The 21853-nt window shown below is 33.8% G+C and overlaps 1 protein-coding gene across 1 annotated transcript; it reads right to left on the bottom strand.

Annotated features, from left to right (window-relative positions):
• Window positions 1-670: 670 nt before the first annotated feature.
• On the bottom strand, window positions 671-17237 carry LOC143584001 (THO complex subunit 2-like). The gene is made up of 31 exons (XM_077066160.1): window positions 17055-17237; window positions 16860-16982; window positions 16648-16689; window positions 15312-15371; window positions 15151-15213; window positions 14866-14946; window positions 13893-13964; window positions 13773-13820; window positions 13596-13664; window positions 13350-13483; window positions 13127-13202; window positions 12799-12992; window positions 12626-12706; window positions 12272-12470; window positions 11644-11871; window positions 11473-11553; window positions 11282-11401; window positions 11131-11190; window positions 10925-11052; window positions 8694-8790; window positions 8499-8627; window positions 8287-8390; window positions 8005-8185; window positions 7709-7869; window positions 7033-7639; window positions 6574-6678; window positions 5858-6013; window positions 5692-5772; window positions 3093-4265; window positions 1028-1329; window positions 671-911 (listed from the first exon to the last, which is right to left on the bottom strand). Exons 1-31 carry the CDS (start codon window positions 17160-17162, stop codon window positions 842-844), a joined length of 5133 nt encoding a protein of 1710 aa, XP_076922275.1. The 5' UTR covers window positions 17163-17237; the 3' UTR covers window positions 671-841.
• Between the last annotated feature and the right edge of the window lie 4616 nt (window positions 17238-21853).

Below are 21853 nucleotides of genomic sequence, written 5' to 3'. Positions count from 1 at the left end.
TGACTGACCAGATTATGAATTAGTCTAGCTTATTTTCCATTAGCAAAGGTATATGTGACACGGAAAAAGAAAGTTAGGAACATAAAGACTTTATCAATTGGGAGGCTACTCCCATTCTTTGAAGGAATTTCGGCCAAGATCTTACGAAGAGGGTGCCATTGTCCGACTTAGACCAAAAGTGAAGGGGAGAGAATGATAAGAATTTAGGCAAGTAGAAGGAAGCAAGACCGATAGCCAAACAAGGGGAGGTCAAGGCTGTTGTGTCATGAGTCTCGGGGCTGGAGCAAGAGCTGACGACGCTGTCCGAGTGTGGGCACCAAGAACCAATGGATAGGCCAAAAGGGTGACGAGTACAGGCTGTGAAGGTTCGATTAAGCAGAAGAGCGAGTGTTAGGCCGACAAAATATGGCCATGACCATCACCAGCTAGGTTTCACATGGAAGACCTGGGTTGCCTCGGTCAAACCAATTTGACACTGTTATATTTAAATTAAATCCTTCAAAAAAAAAAGAAAAAAAAAACTGGCAACATATTAAGCTTAGTAATACTGCTTGAATTTCACTTCAAAGTAACTACTTTGTATAAAATCATGATTAATATGTTATAATCCTATACCCAGTGTCTAATGGGTTCGTATTAAAAATTGTCTACCACTCAAAACTAATGGGTTCGTATTAAAATTGTCTACCACTCAAAACTTCAGATAAATTATAAGCATACATATTAGGTATCGAAAACCCCTAGTTGACCACTTATTTTGACTTTCTACAGTCAAAAAGTCAAAATAAAATCCATAACACAAAGACAAACAATCAACAAACATATGATGATGTTACGAGTATCATTTGCGGTGCCTCCTCTTTGGTTCAACCCTCTGTCGTTTTTCGTCTTCCCATTCTCTGTCATACATTCTAAGATACGTGAGTTAAGGATACACCATAAATTACATATTTGCCATTTCACCAACTGCAATTCAAACAAAATATTAATTAATAAAAACATTATTATATTTAACATCCAAGGATACGGGTCAGAGTCGCGACGGGCCATCTTGGTGGGAACATCTTTCACATGAATACGGGGCGGTTCTTCCATATAACCACGCGGAACGGGTCCTTTACGGTCTCCTCGGTCTCTTGTGACATCATATGATGATGTCATGCTAATATGAAGCGGAGGGGTCGGAGCAGAAGCCACGGGTGAGTATTCACCTGGCTCGGCTAAATGTTGCTCTCTCTTCAGTTTTCGCCTTTTTGATGCATTCACATCTAACTCCTCCTTCATTGCATTAGCTTTCTCTCTCTCCACGTCTCTTTCTCTCTCATCCATCTAATTATATAAACAATCAAATTAATAAAAGAAACAGTTCTAAATAATAGTACAAGATCTAGAAGTAGGGGTTCAAACGACCCAAGCCGCTCGTGGGCCACTGGAAACCAGTTCGCTAAAAACTTAAATCGGGCCGCGCTTAAACAAGCTTGAGCCAGAGCCTAAAAATTAGCTTGTCTATTAAAAAAGCCCGAGCTTCACTTATCGAGCCCATTATTTTAATAAGAATGATTTAATAAATTTGTATAAGACAGAATTACAAATTTTGTCCTTTAAAAAAGCCAAATTACGGTTCGTGTCCTTTTTTTAGTTTCTTTGCAGGCGGTGTCCTTTAAACATTTTTTTCCTACACGTTATGTCTTTTACGCTAACTGGGTTAGAAAAACTCAGTTAAACACCCTCACGTGAGACGCATGTGAGGGCATATTGGTCTTTTCAAAACAAATTTATATTCTCATATTAATAATAATAACAATAAATTCACAAGCACACACACACACACACCACTCTCTTCACCCTTCTCTTCTTCACATACCAGACAACAACAACAATAATAATAATAATAATCACAACAATAATAATAATTAACAGATGACCAGAAGAACAATAATAATAATAATAATAATAATCGACCACCAATCGCCGGAGAAGATAACGCCGAAGAAGAACCCACAAACCCAGATCCAAGCGGGCTGTGGATCGTCGGAGAATTAGGTTCTGTTTTTTTTTGCTTGCTTAAAATTGGGGAAATCAGTGAATCGGAGGTTGAAGAAGAATCAGCAGGTAGCGAAGGTTCAATGGAACTTCTGATGTTCTTAGTTTAGAAGCAAATCGGAGGGGTGGTGCTTGATGTGACGGTTAGGGATGGTGGTGCTTGATTCGGCGTCAGATTTTGTCCGGTGAAGATGGATCTGGGTTTGTGGGTTCTCCGGCGAGTTGGATCTGGAAGATGGATCTGGGTTTGTGTCTTCTCCGGCGAGTTTGACCGGAATCTGGGTTTATGGGTTCTCCGGCGAGTTGGATCTGGGTTTGTGGGTTCTAAGCAGTTTGGTGTTGCAGGGTGGTCGGGATAAGCGGTGGTCGGATCTAATGGTGGTCACAGAGATGGTGACACTTGTTGGTGGGGATAAGCGGTGGTGATGTTGGGTGTTGCAGATTTGCAGCCTTGCAGGTGGTGGCGGTGGTGATGGTGGCCGGGAGAGTGGTGATGATGAATTTGAGATGAGATGGAGATGGGTTGGAGAGAGAGAGTTTATTTTATAAATATTAATTCTTAAATATATATTAAATATATTTTAACCACTTCGTTGGAAAGACCAAAATACCCTCACATGCGCCTCACGTGAGGGTATTTAACTGAGTTTTTCTAACCCAGTTAGCGTAAAGGACATAACGTGTAGGAAAAAAATGTTTAAAGGACACCGCCTGCAAAGAAACTAAAAAAAGGACACGAACCGTAATTTGGCTTTTTTTAAAGGACAAAATTTGTAATTCTGTCTTTGTATAATAATTGATTATTATGAATAAGATTATAATAAAAATAACTATATAATATATATTTTGTTATACATAAAAGTTATAGTTAATAAATATATGAAAATAATTACAAATATAGATAAATATATAGTAACCAAGCTGAGCTTAAGCTTTAGAAACAGAGCTTGAAACAATCTGAGCTTGCTGTAAGTTAAACGAGACAGGCTCAAGCCTAGTCGAGCTCGGGTCGTTTTCACCCCAATCTAGAAGTTGGAAAATAAATATACCTTGTTTGAAAATGCTTCTCGGTCTTCTCGTTTCCTGTCTCGGATTTCTTCTTCGCGTCTTCGCTTTGCATCTTCTTGAGCAAGAATCATGTTTTCCTCAGAACGCCTGCGTTCTCTGTCATCATGTCTGGGAGACAACCTCTGTGAATGTCTGGTTGTTCCAAATCTTCTATCAGAGTCCTCGTCTCTTCTGTTAGCATTTAACGATTGAGGGACAACATGTGGTGGCAGGGGCGGTGGCGGCGGTAAACTTTGACCACGAAACCGGTCATCCTTGTCAGCAAGGTTATCATTGTACCGCCCCTTGTTTCTGTCGTCTTTACTTCCTTTATCAGAATCCCGATCAACCGACCTCTCTCTGCTGTATCTCTCCATTGACCGGTCTCTTGACTTTTCCATCATATCATCTCCATGATATCTTTCTCGGTATTCGCGATCGTATCTTTCAACTTTCGGTTGCTTATCGTTATTTTTTATTGGCTCGTCCTCGAGCCTCTCTCGATCTGAAAACCGAGCATCGGGATCGATGTCCCTCGAATCGTGTTCCCCTTTTCGCCTCTTGATAAACCGGTCCTGGTCTTCAGCCGGGCTCGTTCTCTTTGTCGGTTTATCGTTGGTTTTTGAGGCGTAAGAGTTTTCTGGCCTTGGAGAATGAGTGGGCCGAGATGAGGCCCGTCTTTGACCATCCGTGGGTTCTGCTGACTCATCTTTTGCTGGTGATGATCTAGAGGATCCTTTTGCAGAAGATTCATGAACCGGCCCGGGCCCACCAGGTTTAGGTTTAGCTTCGGTTTTTACAAGATCTTGCTTTGGTTGCTTTGGTACGGATGCAGTAAGAACTGATCTTTTCACACCTTTTGCGGGATTCTCAGAATCGTCAATCTGCTTTTGGGTTTCAGATGATCTGGGAGGTCCAGATATTAAGGAAGCATCTGAACCGTTATTTAGTGAACTGCCTTTTCCTTTTTCATGTTTGGTTTCTGAAGGTTTTGTTCTTGATGTGTTGGCATCATGATGTTGAACTGAAGCGGTTTTTCCATTTGCAGCATCGCTTTGAGAAATGTTAGTGGTTGTTGGTGGATTGACATAAGCAGATTTTGAAGCTACTGATGACGGTGCAGGCTTCAAATCAAGATAGCCCATCCCAAATTCTTCTTCAGTGACCCATGAAGGCTGTATCATAATGAAAGTACATCAGTATTTATTACTATATGAATCTCAATAATATTTTTTAAATCAATCTTGATAGTTTGCTTCATGAATAAAAAAAAGTTGTACAAATCGTTTTGAAAATACTGTGTATATACAATATATATACACAATATACATACATACATACATACATACATACATACATATATATATGGTTTGGATCAAATACTAATGAAATTAACGTGCTAATCGTGAAAATTAAGTAGAGTATTTATACATACAAGTAGAGTAATTATGTAATTACATCATAGAGTAATTACATAATTACTCTACTTGATTCTCACAATTACCACATTAATTTCATTTGTACGTTAACTTTCCCCCATATATATATATATAGATATAGGGGGGGGATCTAGAGAGAACTCCTCTTAAAGAGAGAACTAGTAAAGAATTATTTTTAACTATTTTTAAAAATTATTTTGTGATTTTTTTTTCTTTCCTCCTAATAAGATGATATTGTTCCTAAAAAAATAAAAATAAAAAAAAAACAGTCGATGTAATGCGTATGTGCATTAATGTGTATTGTATATATAAAATAGTGTTTTATTGCATATAATACAACACAAAATACATTATCTAATACACACTATTGAATATATGCAAATACGACACTAATAAATGTATGCAAAACACATTATTGCATATATGTAATACAACACTAATGCACATATGCACTATATCGATTTTTTTTTATTTTTGTATATAATATAACACTATTGAAAATATACAATACAAACAACTATATATATGCTATTCAACACTATTTCAAATATCAAACTGCACACTATTGCACATATGCATTATAAAAAAAGTCGATGTATTGCTTATATGCATTACAACGTTAATATTTTTTTTATTTTTATTTTTGTGGTCAAGAATAACAACATATAAGAAGGATGAAAGAAAAAAAAATTTAAAAATATTTTTTTAAATAAATTAAAAATACTTCATTATTAGTTCTCTAGTTCTCTCTATAAAATGGAGTTCTCTCATGATCCTCTCCCTATATATATATATAGGGTTGTATAATAAGTTAGTTATTACAAGTTCCTTAAAGTTCTTATATAATTTTAGAGTTCTGTAATGAAACTCATCCTATATATATATATAGTGGAGTAGAAATATTACATTAATTATGATTATGACAAATATTATTACTATATATGAATCCTAATAATTGAAAGAAATAAATGTATGCGATAGAAATAGATTTCGGGTCACTTTTAACTTGTTTTCGCTTTCTATATATATTTTGACCATTTTGAGATATTTTGTTTTGACCATTTTAAGATAGAACACAATAGAATCGACCCATTTAAAAAAAAAGGGTATATTGCCACCCCTACACTTAACAAAGGCAAATAAACTCATTTAGCATCATCACCTTTCGAGCAGCCAATGCTGCAGCAACACCAGTAGCCAACACATTTAGATCTTCTCTTTCATCACTCTTAAGTTTAGCAACCTAAAACAGAGAATAGAAAATTAAAGTCCAGTATCAACCAATTTGAGTAGAAGAACCAGAGATGCAACAATATGACCAAATTTACCCTTTTCTCAAGGTTGATCCCGCTTTTTCTAGTAACAGGAAAAACATTTGAGACTTTTGTAAGCAAAATAAGAGCGTTTCGGATTTCCATGTATTCTGTAGATTCCAAGCACTGGATCAATAATCTTGTGATTCTTTGACTCCACTTCCAGTGCACCTGCAACAGTAAACGGATACATTAGAGATCATAAGCACCAGGAAAATTTGATCATTAAGTATATAAAATTTAACATCAATGAGCATACACAGAAAACAATATATAGCACACATCATCATCATCATCATCGTACTCAGTATATCCCACCAATAGCAATGCTATGGTAGGGTCTGAGGAGGGTAAGATGTAGACAGCCTTACCTCTATCCCATAGGGATATAGAGACTGCTTCCGGTGAGACCCCCGGCTCGATAGTAGTTTTGCATCAAGCCTTGGACATAAGGCACATAGCACTCAATCATCGGGACACCGGCTGATTGGTGCATGTGCCCTTGTCTTTCGGCTATCAACGCCACCACATGATGCCTGATTAACCTTCCGCCACTTTTAACGTTATTTTCATGAGATTAGTAAAATAATGTCAAAATTAGTGCAATTTTACTTTTGCCCACCTGAGGGTTCACGCATATATACATTATATGCGCGCACCGCAAGCAGGGCGTCACAATATATAGCACACGTGTTCACTAATCTAATAAAATCTCTTGATTGCCAGCTCACCTTGATGAATTGGCTATACGTGACACGCTGACTATTTGGGTATCTGTAATAGACAGCGAATCCAGGCATGTTACCGCATTCACGTTCATATATAGATTCATCACTCTGCACAAAAGGGTGAAATCATAGAGGCAGTTAAGTATTTATCTATAAATAGGTCAGTTTGGTTTTCTCTTATCTATAACAGGTCAAACAAGTTAAGCTAATGATCTAACTAAAAAACGAATATGGGCCGAACGGATTATATAGTTTAAAACCTTTCAAAAGTACCTTCCGCAAGGTCAGACACAAACCCCCCCACCCACCCACCCACCCACAGCTTTATGCACTCACCAATAATAAACAGTTTCGAGAGTCTGTATTGTGCTTTACACACTAGATGAAAATGTTTACAAGTCTGCCCAACCAGAAACCGTTTACATGTTACCCATAGGACCTACACACATATTTTGTAATTACCTTCCAATAATAAGCAGTCTTGAGGGTCTCAAAAAGAAATCTACCAAGGCGGCCCACCTCATACTCAGTGCAACAGCATATCATCGGTTGTAACGTTTTACATATAAGAACATCAATATGATTGACCGTGTTGAAAAACGGTGTGCCCAGTGAATGAAGAGTGTTAACAAACATTGCACAATAAACCGCATCAGGCATGCTGAATGTACATCTAGGAAATATACATCGTTGAAGAAACTCCATGTTAATCTTCAATGTATCAGGGCAGGAACTCAACCATGTATCTTTCTCACGGGCCAAACGTCTACGAACAGATGCCACATTTTCTTCATGTTTCTGCAGTTCACTAGTTAACTTATCTAAAGATTCTTGTATTTTTTCTTTATCTTTCTTTCGTTTAGTGATTGCTGAATTGGAATTATCAGAAAGTTCTTCCAAAGCTTTAAGAGCGGCATGCTGTTTGGCTATCTCAGACTCATAACGGTTTCTAGGTACATAAAGATCATATAATGTTAGCCCCCAAAAAGTGGCATATAAATCGGGAGAGAGACTGTTCCAAGCTTTTGATGGCAGCACTGTTCTAACTGTATCAAGAAGATCAGACCACCTGCCAGAAAAAAGTTATATTAACCCAAATAGCACAAAAAAAGACTTAGAAACAATATCAGAGTATTACATTATGGGTTTGTGAGGAAGACCAACATCGAGTATAAGTTCACCATCTTTCCCTGACGCTGAACTACTTGAACTCTCATCACAATCTAATGGCCAAAGAACGTCAGATGTGGTCTGACATCTGAAGAGCCTCATCACGGGTCGATATATTAAGAATGCAACCTAAAAAACGTATATATTTTAAAAAGGAGCTGTTAGGCATTGGCTAACTAAAACATTGATACAAATTATAACTCTGTGTGTGTATACGCATATATTGAAAGAGAGGGAGGGAGGGAGGGAGGGAGAGAATGGAACCTCTGGTTCAAGGTGATATAAGTGTATGAGATCATGAAGATCTGGAATCAATTGAGCATATGAGTTTACTGGTGTCATTGCACCACATAAAAACTCCACATATTGCAGAAGCGATCCGTGACATCTATCCAGCTGTTCACATACCATCTTTATGTGAGGAGAATCAGCCTCAATCACAACCCTGAGCAGAAATAGCAGATATGATTACTTATTGACCAAATAACACGTCCTTACTAAAAGCCAGAGATCAATTCAGGTCAAACGAGTAAAACTAGTACTCACACAGAACGATGCTGAGCTATAAGTAGCAAAAGTGGAATTGCCAACTTGGGCTCATCTTTAGGAAGCAATGAATCGCGGAGCCTGTTGGTGGATTTCATTAAAGCCTGCAGAAAAACTAGTTCTTAAAATTCCAAAAATAAACACATTATAGAAAAAAAATCAAAATTCAGGTGTTAACGTTCCAACATCATGTGACTAAGAAAATAATAAACCTTATTGTTGCGGGTTGCACCAAAAGAAGTAGCCTGATAACGTAGAGTCTCACTTCCTGCCATAGCATCCAACTGCTCTTCAGTCATGTTTTCTGTGTACTGAACATTAGCCATTTGCTGAATAAGTTCCTGCAAAAAGATAAACAACATTTGGTCAAATGTGTTAGGAAAGTGTAGTTTTAGATCTGGTTGTACCTGCAGGAGAACAAGCTCAATCCCACTCCCTTTTTTGAGCTGATTTACTAGATACTGGAATAGTCCCCTGAGTTCCATTGATGGATACTTCTTACACCTGCAACGAAGCATTTAGTAGTTTGTGAATCATGGCATAATCAGAGCATCTAAGACAAAAAACTAAAACCTAAATGTATGCTGTCACATATCACTATTGTCATATCCCAAAGACCAAAATTTCAAAACTCAAAACAATGTTGCAGTAATGGCTGGCACAACATACATAATACAGCCACACATGAAAGTTGAAGACACGGAAATAGGAAGAGAGAGAACTTCTGACACCAAAGTGTTATTATTAATGGTTAAAGTGTGAATGCAGTTGCTCTTAAAGAGCTACTATGATCACTTCCAATTTTCTGAAAAAGATATGATTTGACCATTTCATAAATTTCAACCCATTTTCTACCAATCTATCAGAAACTTGAACGCTCTGATACTCAAACTAGCAAACTCACAAATCGGTACCTTTGAAAAAACACAGCCCAGATGCAAACTATGTGTTAAGTTTATGTGTTAATGAAAAAAATTGTGTTGAGTTTATGTGTTCACGAAAAAAATGAGTATAGGCAACCAAAAAAAATAAATTATACATTTATAAATTTGCAATCAAAAAACTGATTTCACATTGTTACATGGTAATGTATTAAAAGCATAGTGATAATACTTTACAAGTTGATGCAAATATGGCAATCTACTTATGAAAAAAATAGACAACTTCACCACTTTCTTTTAGCAGCAATATAGAAGCCTCGTGACAGTAGAACCAGGAGGATCAATACCACCATGCATTCAATGTATGACATACAAGAATACACATAAACGCCAAGAATCTCACAATATTTCCATTTCAGTGTACGAAAGTGCATAATCGATTGTCAGTAGCTTTGGTAGATGAAGCTAAAAAAACTTTAGCATTCACACTCTGCATGTCTTTTTGGGAAAACAATTCATGCATTGCCATATGTTCGGCATGACTCACTCTGCAAGGCTTTCCACAAACCACACTCCAGAATGAACTAACTAAAAAAACCACCATGGTGAAACTCCATCTTAATAGTAAAAGTAGAGCACGTAAGGCCCGTCGTGGGGGGGTTTCGATTGAAATTTGTGTCAGCTCCAACCAATAAGAGAAAAATGAAGAATCAACTAACACCCACCAAGTCAAGCTCCAAAAACAGGTAAGGACCATAACTAGCGACCAGCTGTCTTCAGTTGCCACACATTGACCAATTAGCATACAAGTCAAACCCCAAGTGTTTCCATATAGAATATTATTCTAATGCAAGATTTGAAGCCCATCATACAAAATGAGTCAGAAAGGACAAGGAGTCCATGCCAACAAAAGGGCTTCACCTATCTTGCCACCAAAAGTCCCTTCTTCAAACAGATATACGGCCCGCCTATACTAGTATGTTGTCTTGACATAATTGCTTTCTAGTACTACCATGAGCTACAAATCTTGAACTTAGTGACCCCAACTACGGGAAAGAAATTACCAGACCCATAAAAAGAATCCCCGTTCATATCGAAAAAACTTCCATCTTTTTAACAAGAAAAAATCCAATCATTGATCTTGCTTCTACCCAACACCAACAAGAGAGTTCGTTCTTTTGAAATAGAGAAAAAGAACAAAGGACACCAGAAGGATTAGGGTTTTAGTCTCCCAACAGACATCATAATGGATAGGCTGCACCCAGATTTTTCACTTAAAGTTTCATCTTCCAGGAGCCTGCCCCAGAGGCACGCTAATTATGGGACTTCTTAAACCAAGAAAGCTCGAGAAAATCTGAATTGTTCATAGCTTTAACCATGCTGCTGACAATCCACGATCCAGTCGGTAAATATTGCCATGAACTCTAAACACAACGACACTATATATTGGTAAAAATGTCACACCAGTACTGAAGGACCAACAGTAAAAAAAATCACAACGATAAAAACCTAAGCAAAACAAACATATCAAAAGGCAGGTGTCACACTTGGTAATACTACCACAACTCCACAGGTACCTTTACACTCAAGACTTAGCTTATAATCTAAATAATAGGATACCCTACAAAAAAGTTCGAATATTCCACAGGAACGATACGAGATTATGAATGTTGGCCGGTAGCACATAAAGATCAAACTATCCAAGGGTAGATTTTATAATAAAAAGGGCAGCAAAAAAGGGAGAGAAGATTACATACAGATGACCCCAAAATGATGCCAGAGATTGAAGCCAGTCTGATAAGTTAAGACCGTCATCTTTTAGCTTTTCACGACCACCTTGTACAAGACGTTCAATCACAACATATTCCAATATATCATACTCAAGCTGCAGAGAAAACCAAAAAGATTACAACAGAGTGAAAAGATTCAAATAAATAAAACAAGCAAAAAGTCAAATACACACCTGTGTTAAATATTTGAATGCATCTACGACTGGAGCAATCATATCCCTGTACGCCTCTATCTGTAAATTTAAGTTATAAAGATAAAAGTTATAGAACACAGAGAAAAAGATTCTTCAAGAACAATGACAAGATGGGTATTGTGGACCATACCTGGTGGACAATGGTTCGAAGCACAGTCATGGGATTTGCATGAGCTAATTTTGCAACCATCCTTCCAAGCTGCTTTAAGTTTTCCTTTGCAAGTCGTTTCAAGATCCTTCTGGTGTCCAACTGCAAGAAAAATATACAATGAAAATAATTCCACAATAATCCAAAAAAAAAAACTGAGTCTAATATATAACCTTTGCTGTCTGCTTTGCAGATAGAACCATGGGGTTGCACTCGTCATCCTTTTCCCATTCTCCATATAAACGATACCTTGCCTATCACATGAGAGTCATTAACTCATTCATCCCATCAAATGCAGAGTTAAGAGTTCTTGATAATATGATAAAATCAATCACAAAGCGAACCTCGTATGGAAGTAGACTCAGCACAGCCCAAATCTCTTGTCCAACAGCTGGATTTGCTGGTATTAACTGTAGTGAAGGAAGTAGACATGCACCAAGTGCTTCCTCAAGGTTTAACCTAGCCTCCTTTAGATGGAGCCGGGGAGTTCGGTTTTCACTCAGATTAATATCATCCCCAGAAACGACACATTTGAGGGCAGAAAGGTAATAACCTCTCAGCACTCTGCATACCTAATCATAACAAATAAAATATATATAATATATATGTATATATATATTATCACGGTCACAAGGAAGAATATTAACATAGCTTGAAAATACAAATAATAAAATCGTTCACATATATTATTATTATTATTATTAGCTTTTATATAGCTGTTAAACTGTGATCTTATTATTAATATTATTATAATTAGTAGTAGTTTTTATATAACTGTTAAACTTTGATTTCTTTATTTTGCTTCATTCACATGTACTTAGAGCCGAGGGTCTCTCTGGAAGCCACCTCTCTATTCCTTTGGATAGAGGTACGGTGTGCCTACATCCCACCCTCCCCAGACCCTACTTATAGCTTTGCTGTCGGTGGGATTTTACTGGGCATGATTGATTGATTGATTGATTGATTGTTCACCTTCTGAAGTAGCAATGTATCACGGTGAAGATAGGGTCCAACAGAATTAAGCATCTCAAATAATTCTTTGGGGAGATCAATAAATGATCTTTTAGTTAAGTTAGTATCTGTTTCCATGTAATCAGAGCCTCCTTCTGTCGGTCGAAGTTGTGGCTGACGAACAAGTTCATAAGCAGGAGATATTGTTTTCTCAATGAGCCTGTAAATTGATATTATTAAATATTAAAACTTGTAAAAACAATACTGATAGAAACAATACATTGACCCATTTGATTTAGCCTCTTGACCCACCCATATCGAGCTGGGTATGTATCAAATACCATCTGGGGTTTAATTCAACTACTTTATATGTACCTAAACAAGCCTTCACAAATCCGAGTATGCTCAACCGGATTGACAGGGGAGAGACGGCGAAATAGTATATTTGCATGATACCTGTAAACCAAAAATACAATTTAAAACAATTTGGTTTACACTAACAGAATCAAATATTATACAAGATTAATACATTACAAAAGTGAACTTACCAATCATCCACAAAAAGAAAGCCTACAAGCAAGCCCAAAGTTTGACTGTTTTCAAGCTCTGAAGAACGCTCTGTAACTGCTTCAAATTCCATGTCTAAAGCAGCAAAAAGATCTACTGTCACGTCTCCTTGTTTTTCATCATCCATAAGATCCTTTCCAATAGCAGCCAGGTTTATTTTGCCAATCTTATTAGCCTGCATATAAGAACAGAATATTAAAAAAGTAAAGTATTATAATTATAAAGATGTAAACATTAGTGTATGTGAATGCTCCAACATTTGGCAGCAAAAAATTAGAGAAATGGGACAAATTGTACAACTCCCTTTACCAAATCAAGTCGTTTTGCAGAAAAAACATTATAATGATCAAAGGCTTCATCGTCATTGGGAAGTAGATGTGCATATCTGAATCACAAAAAAGAAAAATATTGCAGCAATTTAGTCAATAAGCTCAAGTGGTCCAAGTAACTCAAATAAAATATTCTAAAAATATGAGAACAAAAGTTATCAAAAGCAATACACAAATTGGATGAATGTGTTCATAATACTCACATGCTATCAAGATCTAAAAATTCTTTCTTAACCAGTAGCGCAGTAAGCTGATAAAGTCCAAAAGGTACGGTATTATTTACTTCCATACGCTGATAATATTGAAACTTGAAACCAAGAATTTGTGAAGCGTTAGACTGCAAGAAACATCCAAGAGAGATTAGTAAATTCTTTTTTATTTATTTTGACAAAAAACACTTTGAATATTAACTCTGGCATTCATATTTAACAAAACAGAAAGAAACACACCTTGGGGAAGATAGGAATCAGGTTCAAGAAGACACTGTTATCAGGCTGAAGTTCAAAACACTCTAATACCTGTAATACTCAATACAAATCAATGAATACTCATGCCTTAATTGTATTTTTATATAAAACTATAAGCATACAGCATACTTATCAAAAACAGAAAGAAGGGAGACTTACAATGTCAAAAACACGATTTGGATCCAAATTGAAGTGTCCAATTAATGACTGCAAAAAATAACAGGTGTGGGACAAGTAGGAAAGGAAAATGTATTTCAGTAATAAAATTCATGTTCAAACCTTAATTATGCCAACTGTTGCTGCTGATGCATTTGGAGAGCAAACTTCTGAGCCTTGACAGAGAAGGGTAACCTAAAAAAATAAGCAAAACAGTGACTTGCAATGTTTAAACTTTTCAATAAAGCATACAGAGTTATATGGTTTTCAACCATTTTGCTTCTTTCTACATAACTGTAAACTAGGCCAAGTTATAACATAACTTAACAATTAAACAGCACACTTTTTGACTGATAAAAGTCACAAGACAAGAAAACCTAAAATGTAACAGTCAAAGTAGATAGTTGAAGAACTTTTTGCTTAATGTTATGTGTAAGAGAGATAAATAACGGATTCTGAATACTCATCTTTAACATCCAAAAAGTTAAGCGGACTTTCAGCCCCAACATGTACAATCCTCAACTTTCACTGATCACAGATTGAAAATGCAGATTTCAACAGAGAAAAAACATGCCCTTTTGGATGCTTAACAACTATGCAGTCAATCTCGGTGGTATCTCGGTTATCGGTCCTCATGTGAAATATCGGTCAAAATATTGGTCAGAATATAGGTACCGATAATATCGGCGATATTTCACCAATATATCACTAATATTCCCGATATCAGTGTTTTAAGTCTTAATTTTCAACTTTTGGCATTTAATGTTGGTGTTTTGAGTCTTAATTAGTTCCTACTTGCTACAATTGTTAGTATTTTGCAAGTTGCAAAAGGATAATTTGTTAATAGAAGGATAATATATTGAATTATTAGTGTTAAAGTGCTATATATATAAACTCTGCATGATTATAAAATTACCGATATCCCACCAATATCTCACCACGATAACTGATATCTCAAATATCGGTCCTCTACCGATATCCGATATTTTCCGCATTAACTGCTTAGCTTAACAATCATTTAATAAAAACAATAATAACGTTTTAGAACAAGAGATAAAAAGCAATCAAAAATTTTAAACAGGAGGTAGAATGATACCAGCTTGGCATAGCCTTCACTCTCTTCCCGAAGAAGGTTGAACTTGGTTTGTTGATAAAGAAGACGAGTGTTAACCCTAACCTGTAAACAAAAGCACATAAACATTCCAAGATCAGATGTAATTTAATCCAATACAAATCAGCATTAATAAGTTTTTCGAACCCAGCTATTGGCAGGAGTTATTTATAGAAAGTTCAAGTACAGAAGTAGCAGCTACAACTGATTATAAAATATGTAAGACGCAATAACAAAAAACTCCAGATACGTGTACAGGTTCAAGCCTACCTCTTTTGACTTCAAATCAGCAGCTTTTATCTTAATCATCTCTGAATCCCATAGAAATTCTTCCTGAATCAGGTGGTTTAACCTTAGTCTCCAACAATATTTACTAATTTAAGTATCAATGTACTTTATAGCAATTTCTATCAACATAAGAATTAAATTACCTCACAACGTTCATGGAAGAGTCTCAAAGGAACCACAGAATGTTCCACCATCCACTTTGCCTAAGTAAACAAAAAAAACATAAGTAATGGCATTGCACTGGAAGAGATTACTCAAGCAACAATGCTATGGACACTACAAAAAAATGAAAATGAACAGGAGCTGATAAAAACTCATAAATCATGTGATGGTGAGAATTAACAGTGTCTAGTAATCTACTACCATGAAGTCATGATTACTTTCTAAATTCATTTAACGTATACTGATTACTATATGTTGAAAAAATCTACGTATATTGATTACTATATGTTGAAAAAATCTAGTCTGTTTACATATGAAACGAGTTGGTACAAAAGGAAGCTTGCTGTGAAAGGCTGCGTTTGAGACCGATTTGGGTTAAGAGTGTTTTAACTCTTTAACTTAGTTTTATACTCTAATTATTCAGTTAGTGGATAATTATTTTTTATTTGGTTTATGTATCTAAGTGGGTCAAGATGCTTACGGTCTACTTTGGTTTATCTATTGCGTAAGGATTAAAATCATAATCGATTTGGGTCATGTGGGTCTTTTTAAATGTCTCATGTCCATGTAATGTTTACAAGTCTCTTTTTCGGTTTGGTTTACATAATAACAAAAGAAATCACATCTGCGTTTTCTTTTTCTTTTTGTTTGATTTTGGGCCATTACAATGCTCATGTTCAACAAAAAGCATGCATTAGTCTGTTGGAAGTAATTAGAAGAGCGGAAGTGTTCATTGACAATTTTAAAGTCATAATTAAGCTTTGCCAAAAAAAAACTTATTTAAATATGCCTATAAAGGAAAATAGTAGAAGTTGACAAAAGTAACTTGTTTATCTAAATCCTAGTTACAAAATAAAAAAGTGAATTCTCTTCTCGAAAAATACTCGTCTAAAATATTGTTCCTAGAAAACAGGGCAAGTATTCACCAACTAAACAGTCCCTCAGATTCTTGAATTTTTCTTCCCAACTTACCTATTATTCAACCAATGCAATACTATCTCAAAACACTTCAATCACTTTGTTCTAGTGCTAAGATCATCAAAGCATGCATGCCTTTAACATATATATATATATATATATATATATATATATGTATATATATATATGTATCTAACAATACCGAGCGCATATATTTATAATGTCTATGTTTGAACAGTTGAACATAGACTTATACATAAAAATATGTCTTAACAATACTGAGCACATACATCTGTGCATCGCTATGACTTTAACATGCTTAGCTTATGTCCATAATGTGAAAGATAACCATGCATATTAACGCGACAACAAAATATATGAAGTTAGATGAATACTGACCAATTTAATGAGACGTGCACGATATTCTCCAGGCATTGTAAGCTGCAAAAAAGGTCCAATGGTAACACGAAGTATTCACAATTAAGCAACGAGCAATGGCTTGTAAGAAAACATATAATAATAATAATAATAATAATAATAATAATAATAAAGAGAAGACCTAAAAGCAGTTATTGAATGTAAATAAAAAGAGAGAGAGTGAAAATACTGACATCGTGAGCCATTTGAGAAACAATATCAGCTAAATATGAAGACACATCTTCTTCTCTATTATCATTATCAAGCAACAACTCCAATGCTGATTTACACTTCTGAATCGGAAGCTCTCCTCTAACCTAATAATAATAATAAACATACATAAGTAAGTAAGTAACTAGTACTACAATAATAATAATAATAATACTTACTATGTTCCAGCAAAGTTCGTAGAGATATCGGAGAAGCGACGCCGGAGACGGTGGTTTAAAGGTGCTTCCGTCGTCAGTGATGTATTTACACGCCAACGCCATCATCATTCAATTGCAAACCCTAGGTTTTCTCTCTTCAAATTGCTATTGGTATTGGTATGTATGTATTATTATTATTATTATTATTATTATTAATATTTATGGAGGCCTAGGGCTATATAGAAGAAGAAAGAATTTGGGGTTTTCAACTTGGCTTGCTATTTCCCCTCTCTCTTTTTGGTCGGTCTTGTACATAATAATAATAATAATAATAATAATAATAATAATAATAATAATAATAATTTAGCTCGTGAATTGTTCGGCAAGAAGTTAGGGAATGGTATGTGTGTTTATTTAATAAACGAACATACGTGAACAAAAAGTTTGTGTTCATTTAATTAAACGAACGAACATGAATACATGCTTTGTTCGTTCATTTATGTTTATGAAAGTTCGTTTATTTATGTTTGTTTCTGTCTGTTTATTTATGCTTGTTTATGTATTAATAAAAAATAATTATATATTATTATTTGGATGAGTCATGTACTTAAAGTTTTATATGTGTTAATTTGTGTTCATTTAAGTGTTTTCATTTATGTTCATTTATGTTTGTTTGTGTTCATATATGTGCATTTATCTTTGTTCAGTTTTATTCGTTTAAATTTTAAACAAACGAACATAAACACATGTTTAGTTCGTTCATTTATGTTTATGAACGTTCGTTTATTTATGTTTGTTTCTGTATGTTTATTTATGCTTGTTTATGTATTAATAAAAAATAATTAAATATTATTTGGATGAGTCATGTACTTAAAGTTTTATATTTGTTAATTTTTGTTCATTCAAGTGTTTTCATTTATATTCATTTATGTTTGTTTGTGTTCATATATGTGCATTTATCTTTGTTCAGTTTTATTCGTTTAAATTTTAAACAAACGAACATAAATGTTCATTTTTTAAATAAACGAACATGAGCATAAGTATTTGTTCGTTTAAGTGTTCGTGTTTGTTCAAAGTTAAATGAACGAACACGAACATGCCCTTGTTCGTGTTCGTTCAATTCGTTTACATGTTTTCATTATTCATATCGATAAAGGACTCATTCCATAACTTTGCTAATTCAAAAGTAAAAAGGTTGTAATTTTCTTTAAAATTTATCAAATACATCCAAAAGTCTTTATAAAAGCATCTATATATGAAAATTACTTATACTAGCTTTAGAGCTAGTGTAACACACGAGATGATCTAAATAATTAAGTTATAAATAAAGTAATACATAATGTATATAGAAAAATGCATTACATCTATACTTGTATCATTATACATAAATTGATTTTATTTATATCACAAAATGATTTTTTTCCAGAAAAAAAATGAACTTAACAAAAAAATAATGCACGTGGAAAACTTATCCAAGAACACTTCATCTATTGAAAATTGTATCATATATGTATAATTAAAAGAAATTTAGTTATGAACCAATTTCGAAGAATACTTCTCATATAATAATAGTTTTGAGCTACACCATAAAAAAGATTTTGATAAGTTTGAGAGGCTTCTCGACTTTGCCAATTAAGAGCATTCCCAACAGGTCCTCCAAATAATATGTGAGTATGTTTTCTATATTTTATAGAGGAGTTATGAATGGTTGTGAGTGGAGGATATAGAGAAACTTTGGATGATAAGTAAATTTGAAGAAGCACCGTTCACTCTTTATAATTTTTTTAATGTTTTTTGAAAGTGATTATGAGTGAAGTAGAGAGAAAAGATAATGATAAAAGTATAAAGTATTATTATTTAATTGAAAGGAGAAAGAAAATGTAGGGTTTTTAGTGTAATTATAGAGATAAATATGAAGATGTTGTCGGGAATGCTCTGACAAAAGAAATAATATGTTAACCCGTTCAGTTTTGTGAATGTTTTGTTTCACTTAAGCATAATTTTGTACGACATGTTTCACATACAACATTCTGATAACTATTCAAGGAAAAGTTAATGTTGACACAAATGTGTCTAATTTGATAAAAGTTAGAAACATTGATAAGCCTGCAGGTTGCATGTCGGAAGTGTTTTTTTTTTCTTAAGTTTTAATAGTCATGGGAAAAATACTCAATGTGCAAAATCCCGAATCTTTTGACTATTTCCGAAAATGTCATTAAAAATAAATTCGAAACCCAATCACATTTAAAATTCTAACTTTCATTTGTTTTACATTTTCAAGTCAAAACTTTGAACCCGTAACAAGTTTTACGATAAATCTATTTGCATTCTCAAGTTTTAAAAATATTCAAATTACACATTTTTCGCCCGTAACAAATTTGAGCCGAATGTAGTTACTTTGTACCAAACAATATATTTACAAACTTTTAACCCGTAACAATCAAATTTAAGTTCCATAAAAAACTCGAAACAATCCTTGATAAAATAAACCAAAGAAACTAAATATGATAAACTTCATTATATTTGAAAGTGATTACTATCCTTACAATTTAACACACATATGTACATGTTACTAAATTAACCGAAAAAATAAATAGATAGATTTACATCATATATTTATAATTTATATTTTTATGATAATGTACAAAAGAACCAATAGATAAATGGAATTATTTTAAAAAATGGATCAACTTTTAAGCATATATTTATAATTTAATGATTAAAAAAATTACTTCGTAAATTAAAAGCATATTAGAGTTTTATTTACGATCTACAAAAATATACATAGTATAATATGCTAATAATAACATTTAAAATTATATTCTTTTCAATATTTAGCAAACACCGTGTGTTGTTGATTTTTGTATTTCACAAAGTATGTTGTGAAATATATTATAAAAATGTATAGTAATATAATATGTAAATATTCATTTTTATAAAAGTGTATAGATACATAGTATAATATGTTGATAATAACATTTAAAATTATGTTCTTTTCAATATTTAACAAACACGGTTTGTTGTTGATTTTTGGATTTCACAAAGTATGTTGTAAAATATATTCTAACAATGTATAGTAGTATAATATGTAAATATTTATTTTTATAAAAGTGTATAGATATAAGATAGAGTTAAAGAAAAGTGAATAATTTGATCATATTATATATATAATATAAATGGAGTGTAAATGGAAAGTGAATAATTATTAATCTATGACATATATTAGTTTTGGAGGAAAAATTGTGAGGATTAACCAAAAACCGATATGTGCCTACAGTTATTTTACTTTATTAGTATAGGTAGATTACGACAAAACATGGTTTTCATATTTTTATAGAGTAAAGTTTTGAAATTTCAATAAACAGGTAACATTTTCATGAAAAATCATTAAAACATAATAGAAATTCACTTTCAATACCAAGAAAATTCTAAAATTTATAAAATTTCAATTTAAGTTTATTAACAACACTATAATAAACAATTTGAAAATAAGTTTTTATTATTGACACAATTACTTAAAGGTCTTCCCTATTCAAACACCTATTTTGTTGTATACGAGTTGTATAACTCACACTACTCGTATAGATGGTAGTTTTTTGTCAATATTTGTTGACTAGTTAATACGAGAAGGCCTATGCGAGTGGAGGCCTATACGAGTTATATGAGCTATATGAGACAATTTGAAATTTTTTATACGAGTGGAAGCCATACGATGTGTATGGCCAATACGAGATGACAACCTTTTGTCCTTTAACCATGTTTTCCAACACTGACTATAGGAGTTGTATGGGCTATACGAAATAAATTTTAAAATTTTTTTCTACCGACATTAGTAGCATTTATTTGTAATAGATAAAATTGTTTTTTTTTTCAAACGCAAATACGAGCACTATTGGCTATACGACTTAAATTATTAAACAGTATAAATTCTCACTATAAAAAACATTTATGTTGCAACCCTTTTAAAAAATAATTATCAGATATTTCTTATGACTAAGTGAGAAAACAATTATTTCTCGTCTCATTGGACATCTGGAATACACTACAACATTCTAAGTTCGTTTATAGCTTACTTTTACACAACTGAATATTAATTATTTATTTTTAATTAGTTTTTATAAAAATACTAGTTATAAAAAACATAAACTTTTAGATTTTGAGTTTGTTCTCATTTTTTTAAATTTACGATACGCTAGAAAACACAAACATTAATATAAATAAACATAATTAAAGATAAACATTACATCATTAAATTTATAACATAATTAAAGATGAACTTTTAACGTATTCTAATTAAACAACCTTCTAACAACGGGAGCGTCTCGAGGCACTGGCCTTCTATAAGTCGTCATTCGATTTGTTCCGGTAGCCGTTGTTAATTCTTCTCGCACCATGTACAAGCTAATTTCATGGACCCCTTGAACACCAATGTATGATGTTACACGTGCAATGTCTTCTACAGTACTAATTGGAAGTAAACCTATATTCGGATCACCAGTCGGTGTTTTAAAGTAGAACCACATATTGTTGGTGTTTTGATACCCAAAGTTTAGCATTACTAAATTCATATCAAAGACTTTGAAGTTTTGAATATGTAGGAAGTCCACATAATTTATGGCACCGGCGGCGTATATCCTTCTAGTCAAAGTTGTAAAATGACCATAGTGGTGGATCTTCAAAGTAAAGTACCATGGTCTATCAGCGTACAAGTCATTTTTCATACTAACTGCGTGATCATATTCTTCATCACCTTGTCTTACGCATCTTATACACCACGATTTTGGATAAATATCTTCTGAGTAGTTAAATCTATCATTAGG

The sequence above is a fragment of the Bidens hawaiensis genome, unplaced genomic scaffold, assembly GCF_021521415.1.
Source record: "Bidens hawaiensis isolate Kalapana, Puna unplaced genomic scaffold, B.hawaiensis_p1.1 tig00032763_1, whole genome shotgun sequence".
NCBI lineage: Eukaryota > Viridiplantae > Streptophyta > Magnoliopsida > Asterales > Asteraceae > Bidens > Bidens hawaiensis.
This window is presented reverse-complemented; position numbering and strand designations above follow the sequence as displayed.